Source organism: Musa acuminata, chromosome BXJ2-2, assembly GCF_036884655.1.
Source record: "Musa acuminata AAA Group cultivar baxijiao chromosome BXJ2-2, Cavendish_Baxijiao_AAA, whole genome shotgun sequence".
NCBI classification, from domain to species: domain Eukaryota; kingdom Viridiplantae; phylum Streptophyta; class Magnoliopsida; order Zingiberales; family Musaceae; genus Musa; species Musa acuminata.
The window spans coordinates 34,427,926-34,443,541 of NC_088339.1; the positions used below are offsets into that span (position 1 = coordinate 34,427,926).

The 15,616-nt window shown below is 38.3% G+C and overlaps 2 protein-coding genes across 6 annotated transcripts; both read right to left on the reverse strand.

Annotated features, from left to right (window-relative positions):
* Positions 1–708: 708 nt before the first annotated feature.
* LOC103976694 (pyridoxine/pyridoxamine 5'-phosphate oxidase 1, chloroplastic) lies at positions 709–9,107 on the reverse strand. Of its 4 annotated transcripts, none has more exons than XM_009391994.3 (14): positions 8,748–9,107; positions 8,626–8,664; positions 6,452–6,619; positions 6,270–6,375; positions 4,957–5,123; positions 4,589–4,831; positions 4,320–4,408; positions 4,172–4,222; positions 3,952–4,042; positions 2,844–2,948; positions 2,683–2,753; positions 1,325–1,420; positions 1,148–1,217; positions 709–1,005 (listed from the first exon to the last, which is right to left on the reverse strand). In XM_009391994.3, exons 1-13 carry the CDS (start codon positions 9,096–9,098, stop codon positions 1,151–1,153), a joined length of 1,644 nt encoding a protein of 547 aa, XP_009390269.2. In that variant the 5' UTR covers positions 9,099–9,107; the 3' UTR covers positions 709–1,005; positions 1,148–1,150. The 4 variants fall into 4 exon arrangements, with proteins under 4 accessions (XP_009390269.2, XP_009390270.2, XP_009390268.2 ...); XM_009391995.3 differs by having other exon boundaries at positions 709–1,046; XM_009391993.3 differs by having other exon boundaries at positions 709–977; positions 8,748–9,106.
* Positions 9,108–12,098: 2,991 nt separating this feature from the next.
* LOC135605088 (cyclin-D3-1-like) lies at positions 12,099–14,764 on the reverse strand. Of its 2 annotated transcripts, XM_065094778.1 has the most exons (6): positions 13,746–14,761; positions 13,347–13,433; positions 13,126–13,230; positions 12,811–13,012; positions 12,598–12,719; positions 12,100–12,510 (listed from the first exon to the last, which is right to left on the reverse strand). In XM_065094778.1, exons 1-6 carry the CDS (start codon positions 14,067–14,069, stop codon positions 12,274–12,276), a joined length of 1,077 nt encoding a protein of 358 aa, XP_064950850.1. In that variant the 5' UTR covers positions 14,070–14,761; the 3' UTR covers positions 12,100–12,273. The 2 variants fall into 2 exon arrangements, with proteins under 2 accessions (XP_064950852.1, XP_064950850.1); XM_065094780.1 differs by lacking the exon at positions 13,347–13,433 and having other exon boundaries at positions 12,099–12,510; positions 13,746–14,764.
* Between the last annotated feature and the right edge of the window lie 852 nt (positions 14,765–15,616).

The window sequence follows — 15,616 nt, forward strand, 5'->3', positions numbered from 1 at the left end:
GGAGCTCCTTGACATCCATCTGTTATGCGGTAAGCACACCAGGAGGTCTTCGTAGTCCTCCTCATTTTGTTTGTATTAAAGTTCTGCTCACTCCCCGGTGATCATACGAAACCGAGTGTCGGATGTTTTTGCCACCATTTTGGAATTTTTGGAACACTTTGACATCCTTCCGGTGTGCGGTAAACACACTCCGGTCTCGTGACCCGTGATATTCTGCTCACCTTCCGTGAAGCTAAGAAACCGAAATTTTGCCAATTTTTTAGCCATTTAATAATTTTTGGACGACTTTGAAGCTCTTCTGGTGTGCGGTAAGCGCACGTGTTAGTTACTGTGACCTTCATTCATTGTTTTATTATTATTATTACTATTATTATTATTATTTGAAGCGCACGTCCGGCGCATCAGATGAGTCTAAATTCTCGATCGGGATTGAGGTCAAACAAATGTTTCGAATAAGAAATCAACACGAAATCAAAATCTCATGCTATTATTCTTCCCGACGGTGACAAATCGAATAATAATTTTTCATAGACCGAAATCGAACCAGGAAATCATGCAAGCCGAAATCTAAACCGGACCGAGGATTTTGGTTCAGTTTTGTCCTGTTTACGGTACTATCGAGTAAAACCTTTTATGTTTATACAAATCTGATTTGACAAAAGGCTACATTTTCTGCTACCATTTGTATTTCGTTGTGTCAACAGAGCGTCATCAAAAATCTTCGAATATAATGTTCACCAAATCGATTCAGACATAAAGCCTCATCCCGAGACGAACCAAATCTAAAACAGATGTTTCTGATTTTATGTCGGCACATAGAACAAGTCGCGTCGCCAAACAAACCAGAAGTTTGGAAGGGAAACAGAGGTGGAAGATCGCAAACAGCAACACACCTCAGTTTGGGGCAACAGAGAGACTGTTGCAGGACCCCTAAGCTAACTCAGATCTTGGACTTCGCAGCATGTGCCCCTCCGACCCTATCAAAACCTTTCTTTCATGAGCACTCTAGGACGCGGATCGGCAGTTTGATGACATGCAAAACAATTCTAAGCTTTACATGATGAGAGATGATTAAGTAGCAGTAGAAAGGATTAAATTTAGATATTCTTTGTTATCGCAGGGCAGAGGCTGAAGAAGAAGACACTACCAGTCATGGAGACAACCTTTCGATATGCCATACTTGGCCTCCGTTTACTGTCCTGATTGAGTACCGAAGCCTGTAAAAAACAAAAAACAAAAAAAAAGTTCATTTCAATTGGCTAATGCATAAGCCATGAAGCATAACATATACTTCCAGATGCCTCATCGAACGGGATGGACCTACCGATCATGAAGACGAGAAGGCTGGCCTTGCCAAAATTCAAACTTGGTTGGTTTCAGTCTGTAGCCTCCCCAGTACTCTGGCATAGGGATCAAGCTTCTGGAGAAGCAGAATACATAATGACAGATTAGGCAGTTTTAGCTTTAACAACATGGACATTTCAATGATAAGGGTAGATTGACCAAGTGCATACTAACAGGGTTTTACATAATGCAAAGGCAGGTTAGGCATAGGGATCAAGCTTCTGGAGAAGCAGAATGCATAATGCAAAGCAGTTTTAGCTTCAACAACATTGACATTTCAATGGTGAGGGTCGGTTGACCGAGTGCATATTAACAGGGTGGAGTACAAATTCTTCCCGAGTGGCATATACGAAAACCATGGGAGAGAGAGCCACAGACTTCTATCATGCTAAAAATAGTAAAGCTGGGATGATAGGGTCAGACAACGTACTTGTTCAACAACCAAAAGAAAATGATAAGGGATCACATGAACCAGTGTTGAATCAATTAGAATCTCTTACAGTCATGAGTGAGTCCAATTTATAATACAAAAGTCAAAAAATAATGAAAAAAAGGAGACCTGAGCAGAAAAATAGGCAATAAACTCTGGCCTACAAGCACCAAACATACAACCTAACCGGACACAAGGCAATGGCTTCTAGTAAAGGACAGAATTTGAAATCCTCATATTTACAGTCTTTATCCACTTCAAACATGAAATGAGCACTTTACAAGGTTGAAGATATCCAAGTTAAAAAGAAGACTAAAATTTACAGGGCACATATGTGCAGGGTTCTTCAAGGGTAACACCTTCAAAGCTGAAGAATGATCATGTTGACATAAAAATCATGAAGGCTCTCATCTCTCAAAAAAAAAAAAGGTGCACATAAAAACAGAAAAGAGATTTCCAAGGATTCACAAATATCTATTAGACTTCTATTTGCCTATCTGTTGAAACATTAACTAAAACTAACACGTCAAACCAAAAAATGAGGTACTTTTGTTATAGCATATATTAATCAAGACTGCATCTTAGAAGTTGGAATAATAGACAGGCATAAAAGGCATAAGCATATAGCAAACTCGTTTAACCTAATGAAAGCTACTGCTCGAATAACAGCATTACCAAAATGGCAAAATCATATGCAACAGGTACATGACAGAAACAAACATACTATGATGTCAAAACAAATATAAAGAGGGGGAAAAAGCAATGCTAAACATATTAACTTAATGAAAGCTTCTGCTCAAATAACAGCATTACCAAACTCATATGCAACAGGCACATGACAGAAACAAACATACTCTGAGGTAAAAACAAAGATACTCTGACACAAAACAAGGCTTAGTTAGACTAACCCATCAGCATATTCTTCCTCTAGTTTTTTGTACGCTTCATCAAGCACATGCCTTCCGATTACAGTAGTACTCTGAAGAAACCCATAAAAACATTTAAGTCTCCACTGAAGTGTATAAAAACATTTTTATACATAGATGAAAGCAAGACAAACACATCAGACCTGCTTGCTAGCTATTGCTCCAAGCTGACTTCCTCGAGGGCGACTATGGAAATATGTCTCGGATTCCTCCCTAGAAACCTTTTCAACAGTTCCTTCAACTCTAACCTGCAACTTATAATACTGACCGCATCAGACAAAAGTCCCAACCAGATGGAGAAGCCAAAGAATGAATTCTTCTTCACTGTGAAAATATATATCAACTAAAAATATGTTACTCATAACACACATCTAAAATCAATGATAATTAAAAAATAGTATCATTGATGCAAAACAATGTAACTAATAAAGTAATAAACAATTCTAAAACCAATGATTTTTAGAAAGTCTCTCTGATACAAAAAGAATACCAGTATCGTCACTGGTCGGGCAATAAGTATACCATTCGATGCTCACATTTCTTCCATCCACTTTTTCGCCTTTCTCAACCAATATGCTCATTTCCTCTCTTTTCCATCAGCAATAATATCAAGCTTATTTCGTTCTCTTTTTCTCAAATTTTGTCTTCAAGTTTCTCCCATTTTATTATCAAAATTCTCGAGAAACATCACGTTTGTGACTTTTCTTTCAAGCTATGGTGTGGGTTTCTTGCTAGGAAGTGTGGTTTCTTCTTCAATTCGAGGCAAATCTAAACCTAGCCAACTTGTTATTTGTGTAAGAGTTGTTTCTCACTCATTTAGATATTTTATGTTTTCGAACATAAAGTTTTTGTTAAATTGAGGCTGAATGCACATCCAGCATTGATCTATATGTATCTAAGTCGATCCACACTGCATGGTTCCAAACAAGATACTTATGTATCTGGTCAAGAACCATGCGAAACTTGTCTAGAACAACATCCGGCATAGATCCACATGAATTTGACCCATGTTCATGTAGATCTAGGCAATATTTGAGTAGATTGAACCTAAATCAGGATGAATTTGATCTAGATTCATCAAGTTGATGCTAGATCGGTGCTGATCCAACCAAAATTTTATCATATAAAAAAACCATAGCCCTTCAGTTGTACCAAAATAATCAAATTTCCAAAAAAAAGTTTTGTAATCTCATATGAAAAGTAATTGTCTCCATGAAGACAAAGCTAAATACCCCAAGAGAGAGCAATAACCTGACGATTAAGAGGATTCCAGTAGAAAAGAAGTGAAGCATGAGGATTTTCAGACAATTCCTTGGCCTTTTGGCTCCCATAATTGGTAAACCTAAATTAGCAAAATAAACATGCTTATGTAAAACCATCTCATGGAAAGAAATATAAACTATATGTTTTGTTAATTAATATGAAAATTCAACTCAGCAGTTAGTTGCAGAATTAGTCAAACATCACTAACCAGACAAACCCCTGTTTATCAGCTCCTTTTAGCAGGACCATCCGTGATGAACTGTAGAAAAGATAATTCAAGTTTTGGAATATAGACCAAAAGTCTAACATGTTGTGAATCTGATTTCATGAAGAAAAGGCTCAAAAAGAATACACACGGTTTTCCTTCATGGCCAGAAGTTGACAAGGCCATAGCATTTGGCTCACGCAAGCCAGCAGCAACTGCTTCATCAAACCATTTATGGAACTAGCATATGGTCATGGTAGAATGTTATTCAAAGTTAAAAGATAAATACACCTGATCCAAATATTTCAGATTTATTATCGTTTGACCTTGAAGAGCATGAGTGGTTTCAGCAGCCAAGGAGCAGATTGAAATACCTAAGAAATCATATAATAGATCCAGTTGAAAACAAAGAAAATATACCTGATCTACAGGGTGAGACAGCACCTGGTCCTCAAGAAGTTCAGGAGAAATATAGTTCTCCCTCAGTGATGCAATGTCAACAGATGGGGGTTTTCCAATTCTCACACACATTGAAGTGCCTGGATACTGAGGAAGCTTAAGTTTGTACTTACTGATGATAGACGGAGGAACAAATCTGCCCCCAAGAAAGTGATGTGGGCCGACATATTTTTTAGCACAGAGCTTTGGAGCAGTTAATGAAACCTAGATATAAAAAGTAAATTCAGATGTAAGTTATTTCAGAATAATAACAAAGATGTGCGCGTACAAAATCCACCATCAGATACTATTACGTACAAGAACAAACCAAATTCAATTTAGACAGATACCAGCATGTCAGGTTCAAAGCCTTCACCAGTGATATCTCCTTCCTCAACATGCCAACCGGAAGGAATATCAACAGAAACAATTGCTGATGATCTCTTGCGTCCACAGTCAACACGACTTAGAGAAGCAAGCCGCTGAATAAGATCATCAAAGGGTGGCCTTGGTTGACCTACATACACATTCATTATTGTTAACATCTAAAGAAACAAGTAGTTAACTAAAACCAAGTTTATGGATGCATTACTTTTATGTAATAAGCATTTCAATTTTTCGTCTTGGTTAAGATCACAATAATCTACTTACAATGCAACTATGTAGAATATCTTGGCACCATCATAAGAATAGGTTGCAGAAAAAAATCTATTCTTACATGTCTTTGAATTACTTCAAAGTATCTTGATGAAATTAAACCATCCAAGTAAAATTCTGTAAGACAGAATAAAGAGACTATTGGAAAAAAGCCAAAGAAGCTTATTCAGTGATCTTGTTTGTTTGGAATAAAAAAAAAAACAATTGGTCATATGAACCAAACGAATCAAGAAAATCAATTACATACAGTTTGCTTCAGCCAAATACACAATACCTACATTTTTAGAATCTCCCTAATAAACATCATACAAGAGCAGGGACTAAAAGATATGTGTAAGCACTTAATGCAAGGATGTGAAACTAACCAAATTTTAGAAAAAGTTATAATTCACATCAACTAATGTTGAATATGGAGCAATAAGAAAAAGTATTCAAGCATTTTGTCTGCGACTATTAATGTGTGGAAACATAAACTTGATAAGAATCTTCAGCCCATCTAGCAGTGCCTTGATTTTGGGTTCTTCTACATATAAAAAAAATGAAAATATAATATTTCTTTCCAGGTTTCTTTTTGTTTTACTGAAAGCACATTTAATGGTGACACTTTTAGTTCATCCTAGAGACCCATCAGAAGATCAAGTAAAGATTGTCGGGCAATCATGGGCCTAGCAGTAATTGTCAGACGATTACAAAGCTTAGAACGGTGAAAGCTCTTAAAGTACAGGTTTTCCTCCAAAAGAACAGAAATAAAAATAAAGTAATAAAACTTAATTTCTACAGTTTTAAATTCTAGAGAGCTTTGTTCGTGTCAGACCATTGACCCAATATCAAAGTGGGGACATTTGTTGTGTTCTGGAACGGATGCTCATATGTGGAGTTCCATGCCGATACTGGGCATGGAAGTGAAAATTTAGACCATGATGTATCCTACATTAGTATACAACATTTATCTCTTTCAAAAACAGAAGCACAAAACAAATTAATGCCAAATAGGCACTTAAGTTACCATGAAATGAAAATCCAAACATCGCATCAACAATGAGGTCAAAATTTTCCGTTAAGTTCTGAGGTAAGTCATCAACAGAAATGAAAGAAATCGATAGTGATTCCAACTGCAAAATAACATAAAATAGTTAGTGACTCTAATCAAATGAGAATAACTGGAAAAGAAAAGGAAATGAGCCATACCTGAGTAACAAGGCCATTATAGAGAGGCTTCGGTGTACGCTTTGGATAACATATAAAGGGTTCATATCCAAAATGATGTAGATGACGAGCAGCTACAAGACCATCACCACCATTATTTCCTGGACCACAGATAGCAAGGACGCGTCTATATTCACTTGATTTATAGACCTATTAAAAACCATAAACATCTTATTTTAACTTTGCAAAAGCATTGAGATATACAGATTTTGAGATCCAATAATAAACAACCATGAGATCCTTCACAGTTGACGAAAAAGATTAAGCATTGATATCTACAATATCAATTAATACAAAAGGATCCATGGTCCACAGTAATATTCTTTCCCTCTTGACATAACGATTGAATGAAACATTATTAGAGACTTTAATTTCCCGATAAAGGTGGCCCGATTCATCATGATCTTACTGGCAATGAGTATAAAATAGCCCCTCATGACATATTAGCTTAATTGTGAAAGTTCAGCTGGAGAAGTAATCATGGAACTGATAATCCGACAAGATGTCTTTGCAAATGCATCCACTAAATCCACCGAAATTATAGCCTGTTCAGGATTATTGACATTTACATGATCTTTCTGCTCAACATGATTTCCACCACAATAATCACCCTAACAGGAGATGCTCATAATCCATCTCCAAATATCAAAAACATTTAAGCTTTAACACAACAAATTTGTTTAATGGACTCAGTAGGTTTTCAATCTAACATGCCTTCTTAAAAATGTGATATTACCCCTATGATTTTCAAACTACAAACACATATTTAGCTTTTACCATCAGTAAGTTATCATGGAACCACCGTCCAGGTAGTACTAAATGGGAAGACAGTTTCTAATATATCTCAGCAAGTTATCATGGAACCACCGTCCAGGTAGTCAACACAACTTGTCCGACCAGGGACATGTCCACACCACTAATCCTTTATTAAAAAACTGCTGCACGAAAATCTTCATATTACCAGTGTTGTTACTCGTGCAAAAGAATTTGACAAATCAGGATATAATAATAAAGGATTAAGTTTTAAAATGGATTCCAATATTAGAATTCTCCACCACAATTACCTTATATTAGAAAATTTAGAGGCAAATCCAGCGTCATATTTGTTGCACAACTCAATGATCTAATGGCAAAATGAAATTTCCATGGATAAGGCAGTGAATATCATAAAAACTATTGATTGTGCGAATTTTAACAATATAATTTGTAATTTTGTCTTGACACATAAATATAAAGGACTGTGATTCTATATCTTCAGCTGAAGCATCATAAAACATATCTGTAAAGGAGGCTGAAAAGTTGGATCATCTATATCATGTAGCCACCTATAGCGGGTGTATCTTCTTAAAATACTTAGGTCAAGGTCACTGCTACTCCTATTTAAGGTTATCATTTCCTGTTGGCAACCCTAAGGACTAAAGTTTATGTTGCTAATACGAGGAAAACCATAGAAAATGGATATACCTGATTATCAGCTTGATATCCTTTTCAGGTTTCTTTTAGAGTTTCTTGTACTCGTTTATGCTGCCAAAAGTCATCAAAACTACTTGTTTCTTCCTCAAGCTTCTGTGAACACTGTTACTTGTTTCTTACCAATATTTGCTAATCGTCATGCAGAAGCTCTCTACAATAGCATGATGATCAGAGTATCACCCATAAACCGTACTAGATATTTGCAAAAGTTTTTTTTCCCAACTACAAAATGGACAAGTAGTGAGCATGCCATATTGAAAGAATGCTGATTACTCTTTTTGGACAGTTGAACATCCGTTTTTTAACTTTGTGATCATTATTCCATCTACCACGTAAAACAGAATGGCTAGGATCAAAAACTGTCCTAGAGATCCTTCAATCAATTTGAAGTATCCGCTAACATCTTTCAGAGTCCACATGTTTTTCAAATCAGAGGTGGGCAACGTGAATTTGCGATGCACAATAAGTGAAGAAACCATATTTCTCCATTGGCTTGAACCAAAAGTTATGAATTTGAGCTATAAACTATGTTAAATTTTAGTATTTTACAGTACAAGAAGTTCATGCAGAACCCAAGACGGAAAATGCACAAACAACACAAACAATGACTAACTCCATTAATATGACCCCTGTGAGCATTTCAGTGACCGATAACAAGAAGGGCTTAAGAGAACCAAAATTACCTCGGATATAGCCGCGGCCACGCTCAATCCCGCCAATTCCTGCCAGACGAAGAACATCTCAATCAAAATCAAATTAGAGGAGGAAGGGAACTTGAGAATGCGAGAAGAAAAGATGAAAGCACCATCAGCTGATCGACGCTGAACCCCAGAGGTCCCATGAGGATCTCATCGATCTCCGCCGCCTCTCGCTGGGTAAGATATGACACGGATTGGTCCTCCATCGATCCCGTAGAGGAGAGAGCGCGGGCGCGAGGCGAGGAGGGCGGAGATGACGCGTAGCAGATCGACCCCGGTCCTCTTCTCGAACCCCAGAAAGGATAGGCGGGGCAAACTGACAACGGGCGGCGAAGGGGATTGGGGAAAGGAATCGGGACGGCGGCGGCAGCTGAGGAGGAGGATAGGGTGGGAGTGAAGAGGAGCGAAGAGAGGAGGAGAAAGGATGGCATACCGCGGCGTTTGGCCCGAGGTAACATATCTTATGTTGCGACGACGACACAGTAAAGCTATTCTTTTCTCCTCGTCAATTTGGGCTCGTTCATGAACTCATATCGGATTAATTAAGCCCACTGGGCCATTTTCCGGCCCAACTCTAATTGGGTTCGGTTCATGTTAGATCGAGTATTGATTGATATGTGAGAACAAAAACGTAACTAAGGTCTGTTTATTTTTAATTATTTTTCATTTTTATCCATTTTATTACCTATGTTTCAGATTATTTATATATCAAAAAATTAAGATAAATATTACATTAGCATTTATTAAAAGAGAGAAAAACTAAGGTTGGATTTTTCGAAAAACACAATATTTTTGTTTAGGTGTTTCTCAGTAAGTAAGGGGTACTCTATCTATTTATCATAATATTTATCATAATCGTAAAAAAAATCTATTTATCATAATACTTGCCTAAGGATAATTTTGAGATATAATAATTTTGGGAATGAAGAGTCAAAGTTTGACCGGGACCAGCTCTTCCAGCTTGATGGAACCCCGAGGCCGCAGTCAGTGTCCACTAGTTGGGTCGGCTGTTGAACACCATTAAGCTGCTCACGGGGCAATAAATCGCATCCGACACTCTCCATCGTCGCCCTCTCACCGACTTGTCTGTCATTTTCCTCCGACCTCGAAGCTGATTGACGCACACTTACAGATGACGCATCTGTTACCATAAAATTATTCACCGCTTGTCTCATCCTTCTTCGGCCTTACTGTTGTCTCATCTAATGCGAGCACTTTGTGAATCTGTTTCTCCTACCTACATCAGGCCTGAATCAGTCTCTTGTCTTCACCTACCCCATCTCAAAAGCCAAACCTTGGCCGATTAGCCAACTGAGACCATGAAACTTGTTTGTGTCTCTGCTTTAACTCTAGCAGAGTCCCGGGACCGGTAATGTATCTGAACATCGAGGCGCTCATCGGTGTTCGATCCTGGTAGCTATGCATTAGTTGTTGATGTGCGTGACTCCCATAAAATTTCGGTCCCCAGGCAATTGGTGGACGATCTGTTGCATATGAGGCTGTAGATCGCAGATGGGAGGTTTGCCAACCTGGAGTGACCACTTCGGTACAACAGGATGATTACCTCCTGGTTCTTCTTCCTCTGCACCGAAGTTGTTGAGGTGGTATAAATCGGTTTAAGTGTTCCAGTCAGTGGATCTATATCTGAAGTCAGACCACCATTCAGATGTGTTCTTCCAGTCTCCAAGAGAACATTACTTGATGAGGCTCACTTGCTGTTGGTCTCTGATGAGCTACTATGATTAAGATTTCAACATCTCTCAGCACAACAAGTGACGTCTTACCGCATCCAAGTAGTCCCATCCTCGAGCATGAGTGTTTGCCGATGACTTACCTCTGCTGAGACAGCATGTTAGGTGGGACTTGAAACAGCGAAAAGATTCTTCGAGCTAATCTCTTGTTTACATTGTTTCATGTTATGGTGGCATCAGACAGAGTGCAGCAGAATTGGAAAAGATATACCCCAAACAGAACAGATTCAGATCCATGTTACAGTTCAAATTCTATACTGACATCTGTTGCTCTCATGCATCTAATTCCAAATATGCTGAGCATCTGTCAGGCTTAGCCTGTTGTATTCCGAGAAGGGATTGGCCTCCTGTACTTGAAAACCTCTCCAAACAATTTGGAAGAGACAATACCAACTTCAGCTTATTGCCAAATTGTTTCTCTCGAACTCTATCTGAAGTTTAGATGCTTTGATCAAATCTCTTAATTCCACAAATTTAAGCTTTGGCCTTTACGTAACATCCTTCAAGATTGGCCTTGTACATAACCCTCCTCAGTTCCATGCTTCAGAAAATCTACGGTGACACTGCTATCCTAATATTCACAAAAATCACTTTTTTTTGGTGGTTTGTTTGTTGCATTGATTCACAGTTCAAAGTCACAATAGTATTTATGAAGCTGTCTCCCCCTGCCACAAGACAGTTCCCTACGAAATTGCACACCAGTTTCCATTTCCCAGATATCAATGAAGTAGTAATTTCTCTTTGGTCTCTTTCATGGACTTCCAAAGGACCAAATTTTCTCTTGCATGTCTCCGAAGAAACTTGCTCAGCTTTTGTTAATGGCCAAAAGATGGAGGCTTGTCGTTACAGTATTAGTATACATAGGCTTGTCATTACAGTATTAGTTAAACGAAATTTGCTGCAGAAGACGCCATGGCAGATTCTTCAATAGGGGAAACTAAGGCCAGTTGACTGTTGTCTATAGGCATAAATACAAAGTCATCTCATATGTATATTTTTAGGACAAGAAAGCACAAAGGATATTCCTCTCCATATCGAGCTGATGATCATGTTCACGTGAAAGAGTCATTGCATTTCGTTTATGGGGGAACGACGAGGACATGACAGTGCTGCAAACATTGTGTGCATTATGTTCCAAGTCCTGCTAAAAAGTTCACAGATCCCAACACATGATACTCCAAGAGGCACAGAATTGGGTCTTGGACAATGCTTAATCCATGTTTACATATGATGATGGAGTTTGAAGAAGGTAAATCCCATCAAATGACACACTGTTTTGATAATATTTTGCTAAAACCTGAAACTTCAAAGGGGAGCCACCACTCTTCCCTATAAATTCTTGTCTGCATGTTTCCATTCCAAGATTGCCACTGAACTATGGGCTCTTCATCTACATATCGTGGGGTCAGCAAATTCCAGAGTCTAAGCAGACAAGCAGTCAAACTTTGGAAGAACATAGCAGAAAAAGTACAAATACATGAAGAATCAATGGATGAGATAGATATATGCTGCCTGATTGTGCTTTTATATGCAGATCTACTTGCAGTTTGTTTCTGTTTTCTCTGGAGTAATCCATCCTCTTTGGATCACAAATAATTGAACTTTTGTTTAGCAATCTGTACTTCTCACACAAAATAATAGCTTCAATCTGATCTGTCATTACATGCTGCACACCATTATATTATGCTTGAAAATTTTTGATCTGGTTAATTGCATTCAAATCATAAGCATGAGTTGATGAAGTAGGCCAACTGATTTATTCTCATTTTCTCCTCTGTTAAATTTCAAGTCAACCACATACTTCAGCTCATCCTGGCCACACTTAAGTCTCTTCACAAACAAATTAATTGGATTTGGCAAAAACTATCAAACAGGTGAACACTCATGAAGTTGATGGTCTGTTCAGTTTCCTCTTTTTGGCAGCTGGAGAGGAGTGAAGAAGACAGTTTCCATGTGATTCAACTGCTAGATCATCACTCTCATCACTCAGGCATGCAGCATCCAGTACCCCAATCGGGCTCTTTGGCACAGCAGATATCGATGGACTGGTGTTCCTGTTTGTCCTGTTCTTCATCGATGTCATCTCTTGAATCACTCGATGACACTTCAAGACCCTTTCCTGAATTCATTGTGCAAACCAATTAGGTCCTTGGAAACAAATAGCATTTTATTGATGAAGTAGTGTGTAACATTTGGTCAATCTTACCTTATTTACATGGATGCAGCAAGCTAAAGCCTGGTCAAGATCCAGAATTTGGGTATCGTTCAAGACTGATAGTGCCACTGCTGCAGCAATCTCAGAAGGCCTGTACTCTAGGAAATCAATCTCTGCAATCAAGTTACAGTCACAGTCATGTTAGGCCTTTTTATCCAATCTAACTCTCCCTAGATTATGGGTATATCACTCTAAATCACTGACCTCTAACAGTGCCCAAAATGAGGTCCACGGAAGAAGAAATTAACAAGCTATCTGGCAAATTTCCATCACTAAATTTATACAGAAAATAACCGATGAACGAGAAAGGTGTCAGGGCTTGCATCCTCCACTTGAGGGTGCCAAGAACTAGAAGCTCCATTCTGTGTATAGTCCTGGCTTCAAATACATGGTTTGCATCACCTACCTGTTTGTTTGTCCACAACGAAAAAGGTAGATTTCATTGATCAGTAATGGGATCTTATAATCCAAGATGAAATTTGATATACATAACTATTTTGGTTTCTCTATTTCTTAAACCTGTAATTCCAGAGATAAAGGGACCTCGGTTTCCTCCACCTTGGCAGCAAGAGATAAGCAGGCCACTGATAGCAACTGCGTTATCCAAGCCTCATCTTGCTGAAACTAGAGAAATCGAAACACCGGTACATCAGCAAAAGCCATACATTTCCGTACTATGTGGCTAACATTGCTACATGCATCACATTAAAGAAGTAGGTGTCATAGTATTTTCCTCTTACCGGGAGTTCGTAAGAGGAGAGAAATCGATCCAGGTAATTTATAGAGAGATAAGCAGTGAGAGGTCCAAAATTGTGATGTGCATGAACCTGATCATTGAGAAACAAATGATAAATTGCCACAGGGTAAATGAAGGAAGATAATAACATAAAAAAGAAAGCTAAATTATATCTCCATCATCAAGAGCATGCAGAGTGGGGAAAGATAAGATGAATTGATTTCCCTGCGCATCCCCGGACTGAAAGGAGAAGAAAAACTAAAGAGTAAACTCTAATCACATCGATCAGTGGTTTCGGAGATCAAATGCCCATCCACTGAAGATTCATAAGAGGAAGAACGGGATCCAGGGAAAACATCAGAGGGAACAAAGAAGTGGTAAAGCAGAGGGAAACTCGACCCACCTTTTGGATCCAGTCAATGGCATCACTCCTGGCAACCATGTCTAATTGCCCCCTCAGCAACCTCTCGGCGTAGTCACCCTGTGGGCGATGCTGGGACTCCCTCTCGACCAGCTCGACAACACAGTCCTCCGACTGCAAGGTGAAGTCCATCAAAATGCCCCCACAAAAGCCACTCTTTTTGTCGGGAGATTGGCAAAGGTCACGCCTTTGGGCTTCTCCATGCAAGTCCTGCTCCTCCCCCTCCCCATCATCGAATCCCAGGATGCTGCTGCTATCCTCTGGACAGAGGAGGATGGAGGAAGCATACTTGTAGCTAAGGCCCATTGCGGATGAATCAAAAGCAGTGGATATTAAGACAGATTGATGCTTTTCTTCTCTTCCTCCCTAAAAAAATGGTGTCTTTAGATATAGAACGAGAAGATGATAGTACGAAGAGGGTGGGAAGGGGGTCTCTGTGAGGTCTTGGTGGTGAGGATGAGAGAAGATGTGAGAGGGTCTGAAGCAACAATGCAGAAGGGGAGAATAGAGGAGTACAAAGAAGAAGCTCTCTTTGAGGGTGGTTTATATACGAGGATGGATTTTGGCTTGTAGCTTCGTCCACGTAAATGATGACGTCATGATATGGTATGCAAGGCATCAAATGAAGAGAGAGAGAGAGAGAGAGAGAGAGAGAGAGAGACTCTGGTCTGACTCGATAGATTCTACTAGGGTGGAGGTGGTAAGCACGTAAAAAGGCATGGTTTGGTGAGAGGTGGTTTTGATTCCTCCCCACATTTCTTTTTTTTTTTTCTTTTTAATTTGATAAGAAGCTGTTTGACATAGTTTTCTTTTTCGCAATCGATAAACGATATTTGATTTTGGATAGTTAGTCATTTTAGATTAGTCGTCTCTTTCTCTCTCCTTTCATCGATTGTGCTAATATTTTTGTGTTTTTTTTAAGTAATATTTTATTTGTTTGAAGATTTCAAATCATATATATATATATATATATATATATATATATATATATATATAACCTCGAATTTCTTATGAAGTCGACACGAGTCAATTTGCTCAACCTGATCTACTTGACTTGATTGATTTGATTAATCATTTTATTGGGCTCTATGTAGATCCAATACGTTGGTGATAGTGACAAAACGGAAGAGCACAATCAATTGATTTGATTAATCATTTTATTGGGCTCCATTGGAGTCCTACGTAAAGGTTGAAGATAAGAGGTTTTGGACTCGATCCTTCTGGCGCTAAACTATTAGAATTGATTTGGATTATTTGAGTTGCAAGCCAACTAATTTTTTTTTTCCGATCTTAACCCTACAAAACTAAGTCGAGGGGGGTGATATTAACAACACCCATATGACATTCAAGTCAATATTAGTTTTGAATAAGTCAATCTAGTTACCCATTTTACAGTGAAGTTTGGGGCTGTTACTTTAATAAATAGCCCTTCCACCTTTTAAGCCCCTAAAGTGAAGCATATCAAATCAAATATGACATACTCTATCAAATCCAATACACTACCTATTACCGATGCGGTAGAAGACCGAGATAGCTGATCTCAATTGTTCTTATATACTATCAATAATTACATTTGATTTAATTAATCATTTGAATATGATGTCAATGTTCACTATCGATCTTCAATCAAATAAATGATCATGATTAATCTCGAGGATAACACAAATTTATCTTTATAATCATCATGAAAGTCAAAGATCACAAAGAGAGAAAACAACAATAACAATCACAATTAATCTTCAACTAGTTAGTGTAATCAATTAGGAACCAACAATAACCACACCAATATTAGACCTTTTCTCTTAATAAGTTCTGCAGGTAGTAGTAAGTAAGTAGTGAGAGATGAAAGAAGA

Excerpts from the sequence above, each read along its gene's own strand:
- LOC103976694 (XM_009391994.3), bottom strand. The coding sequence starts at position 9,098 with ATGTTACCTCGGGCCAAACGCCGCGGTATGCCATCCTTTCTCCTCCTC. Across the intron at positions 8,665-8,747 it reads TCAGCGTCGATCAGCTGATG|GAATTGGCGGGATTGAGCGT; the intron begins GTGCTTTCATCT and ends TTCGTCTGGCAG. Across the intron at positions 1,218-1,324 it reads CCTTCTCGTCTTCATGATCG|GCTTCGGTACTCAATCAGGA; the intron begins GTAGGTCCATCC and ends TGTTTTTTACAG.
- LOC135605088 (XM_065094778.1), bottom strand. The coding sequence starts at position 14,069 with ATGGGCCTTAGCTACAAGTATGCTTCCTCCATCCTCCTCTGTCCAGAG. Across the intron at positions 13,013-13,125 it reads CTTTATCTCTGGAATTACAG|GTAGGTGATGCAAACCATGT; the intron begins GTTTAAGAAATA and ends ACAAACAAACAG. Across the intron at positions 12,720-12,810 it reads CATTTTGGGCACTGTTAGAG|AGATTGATTTCCTAGAGTAC; the intron begins GTCAGTGATTTA and ends ACTTGATTGCAG.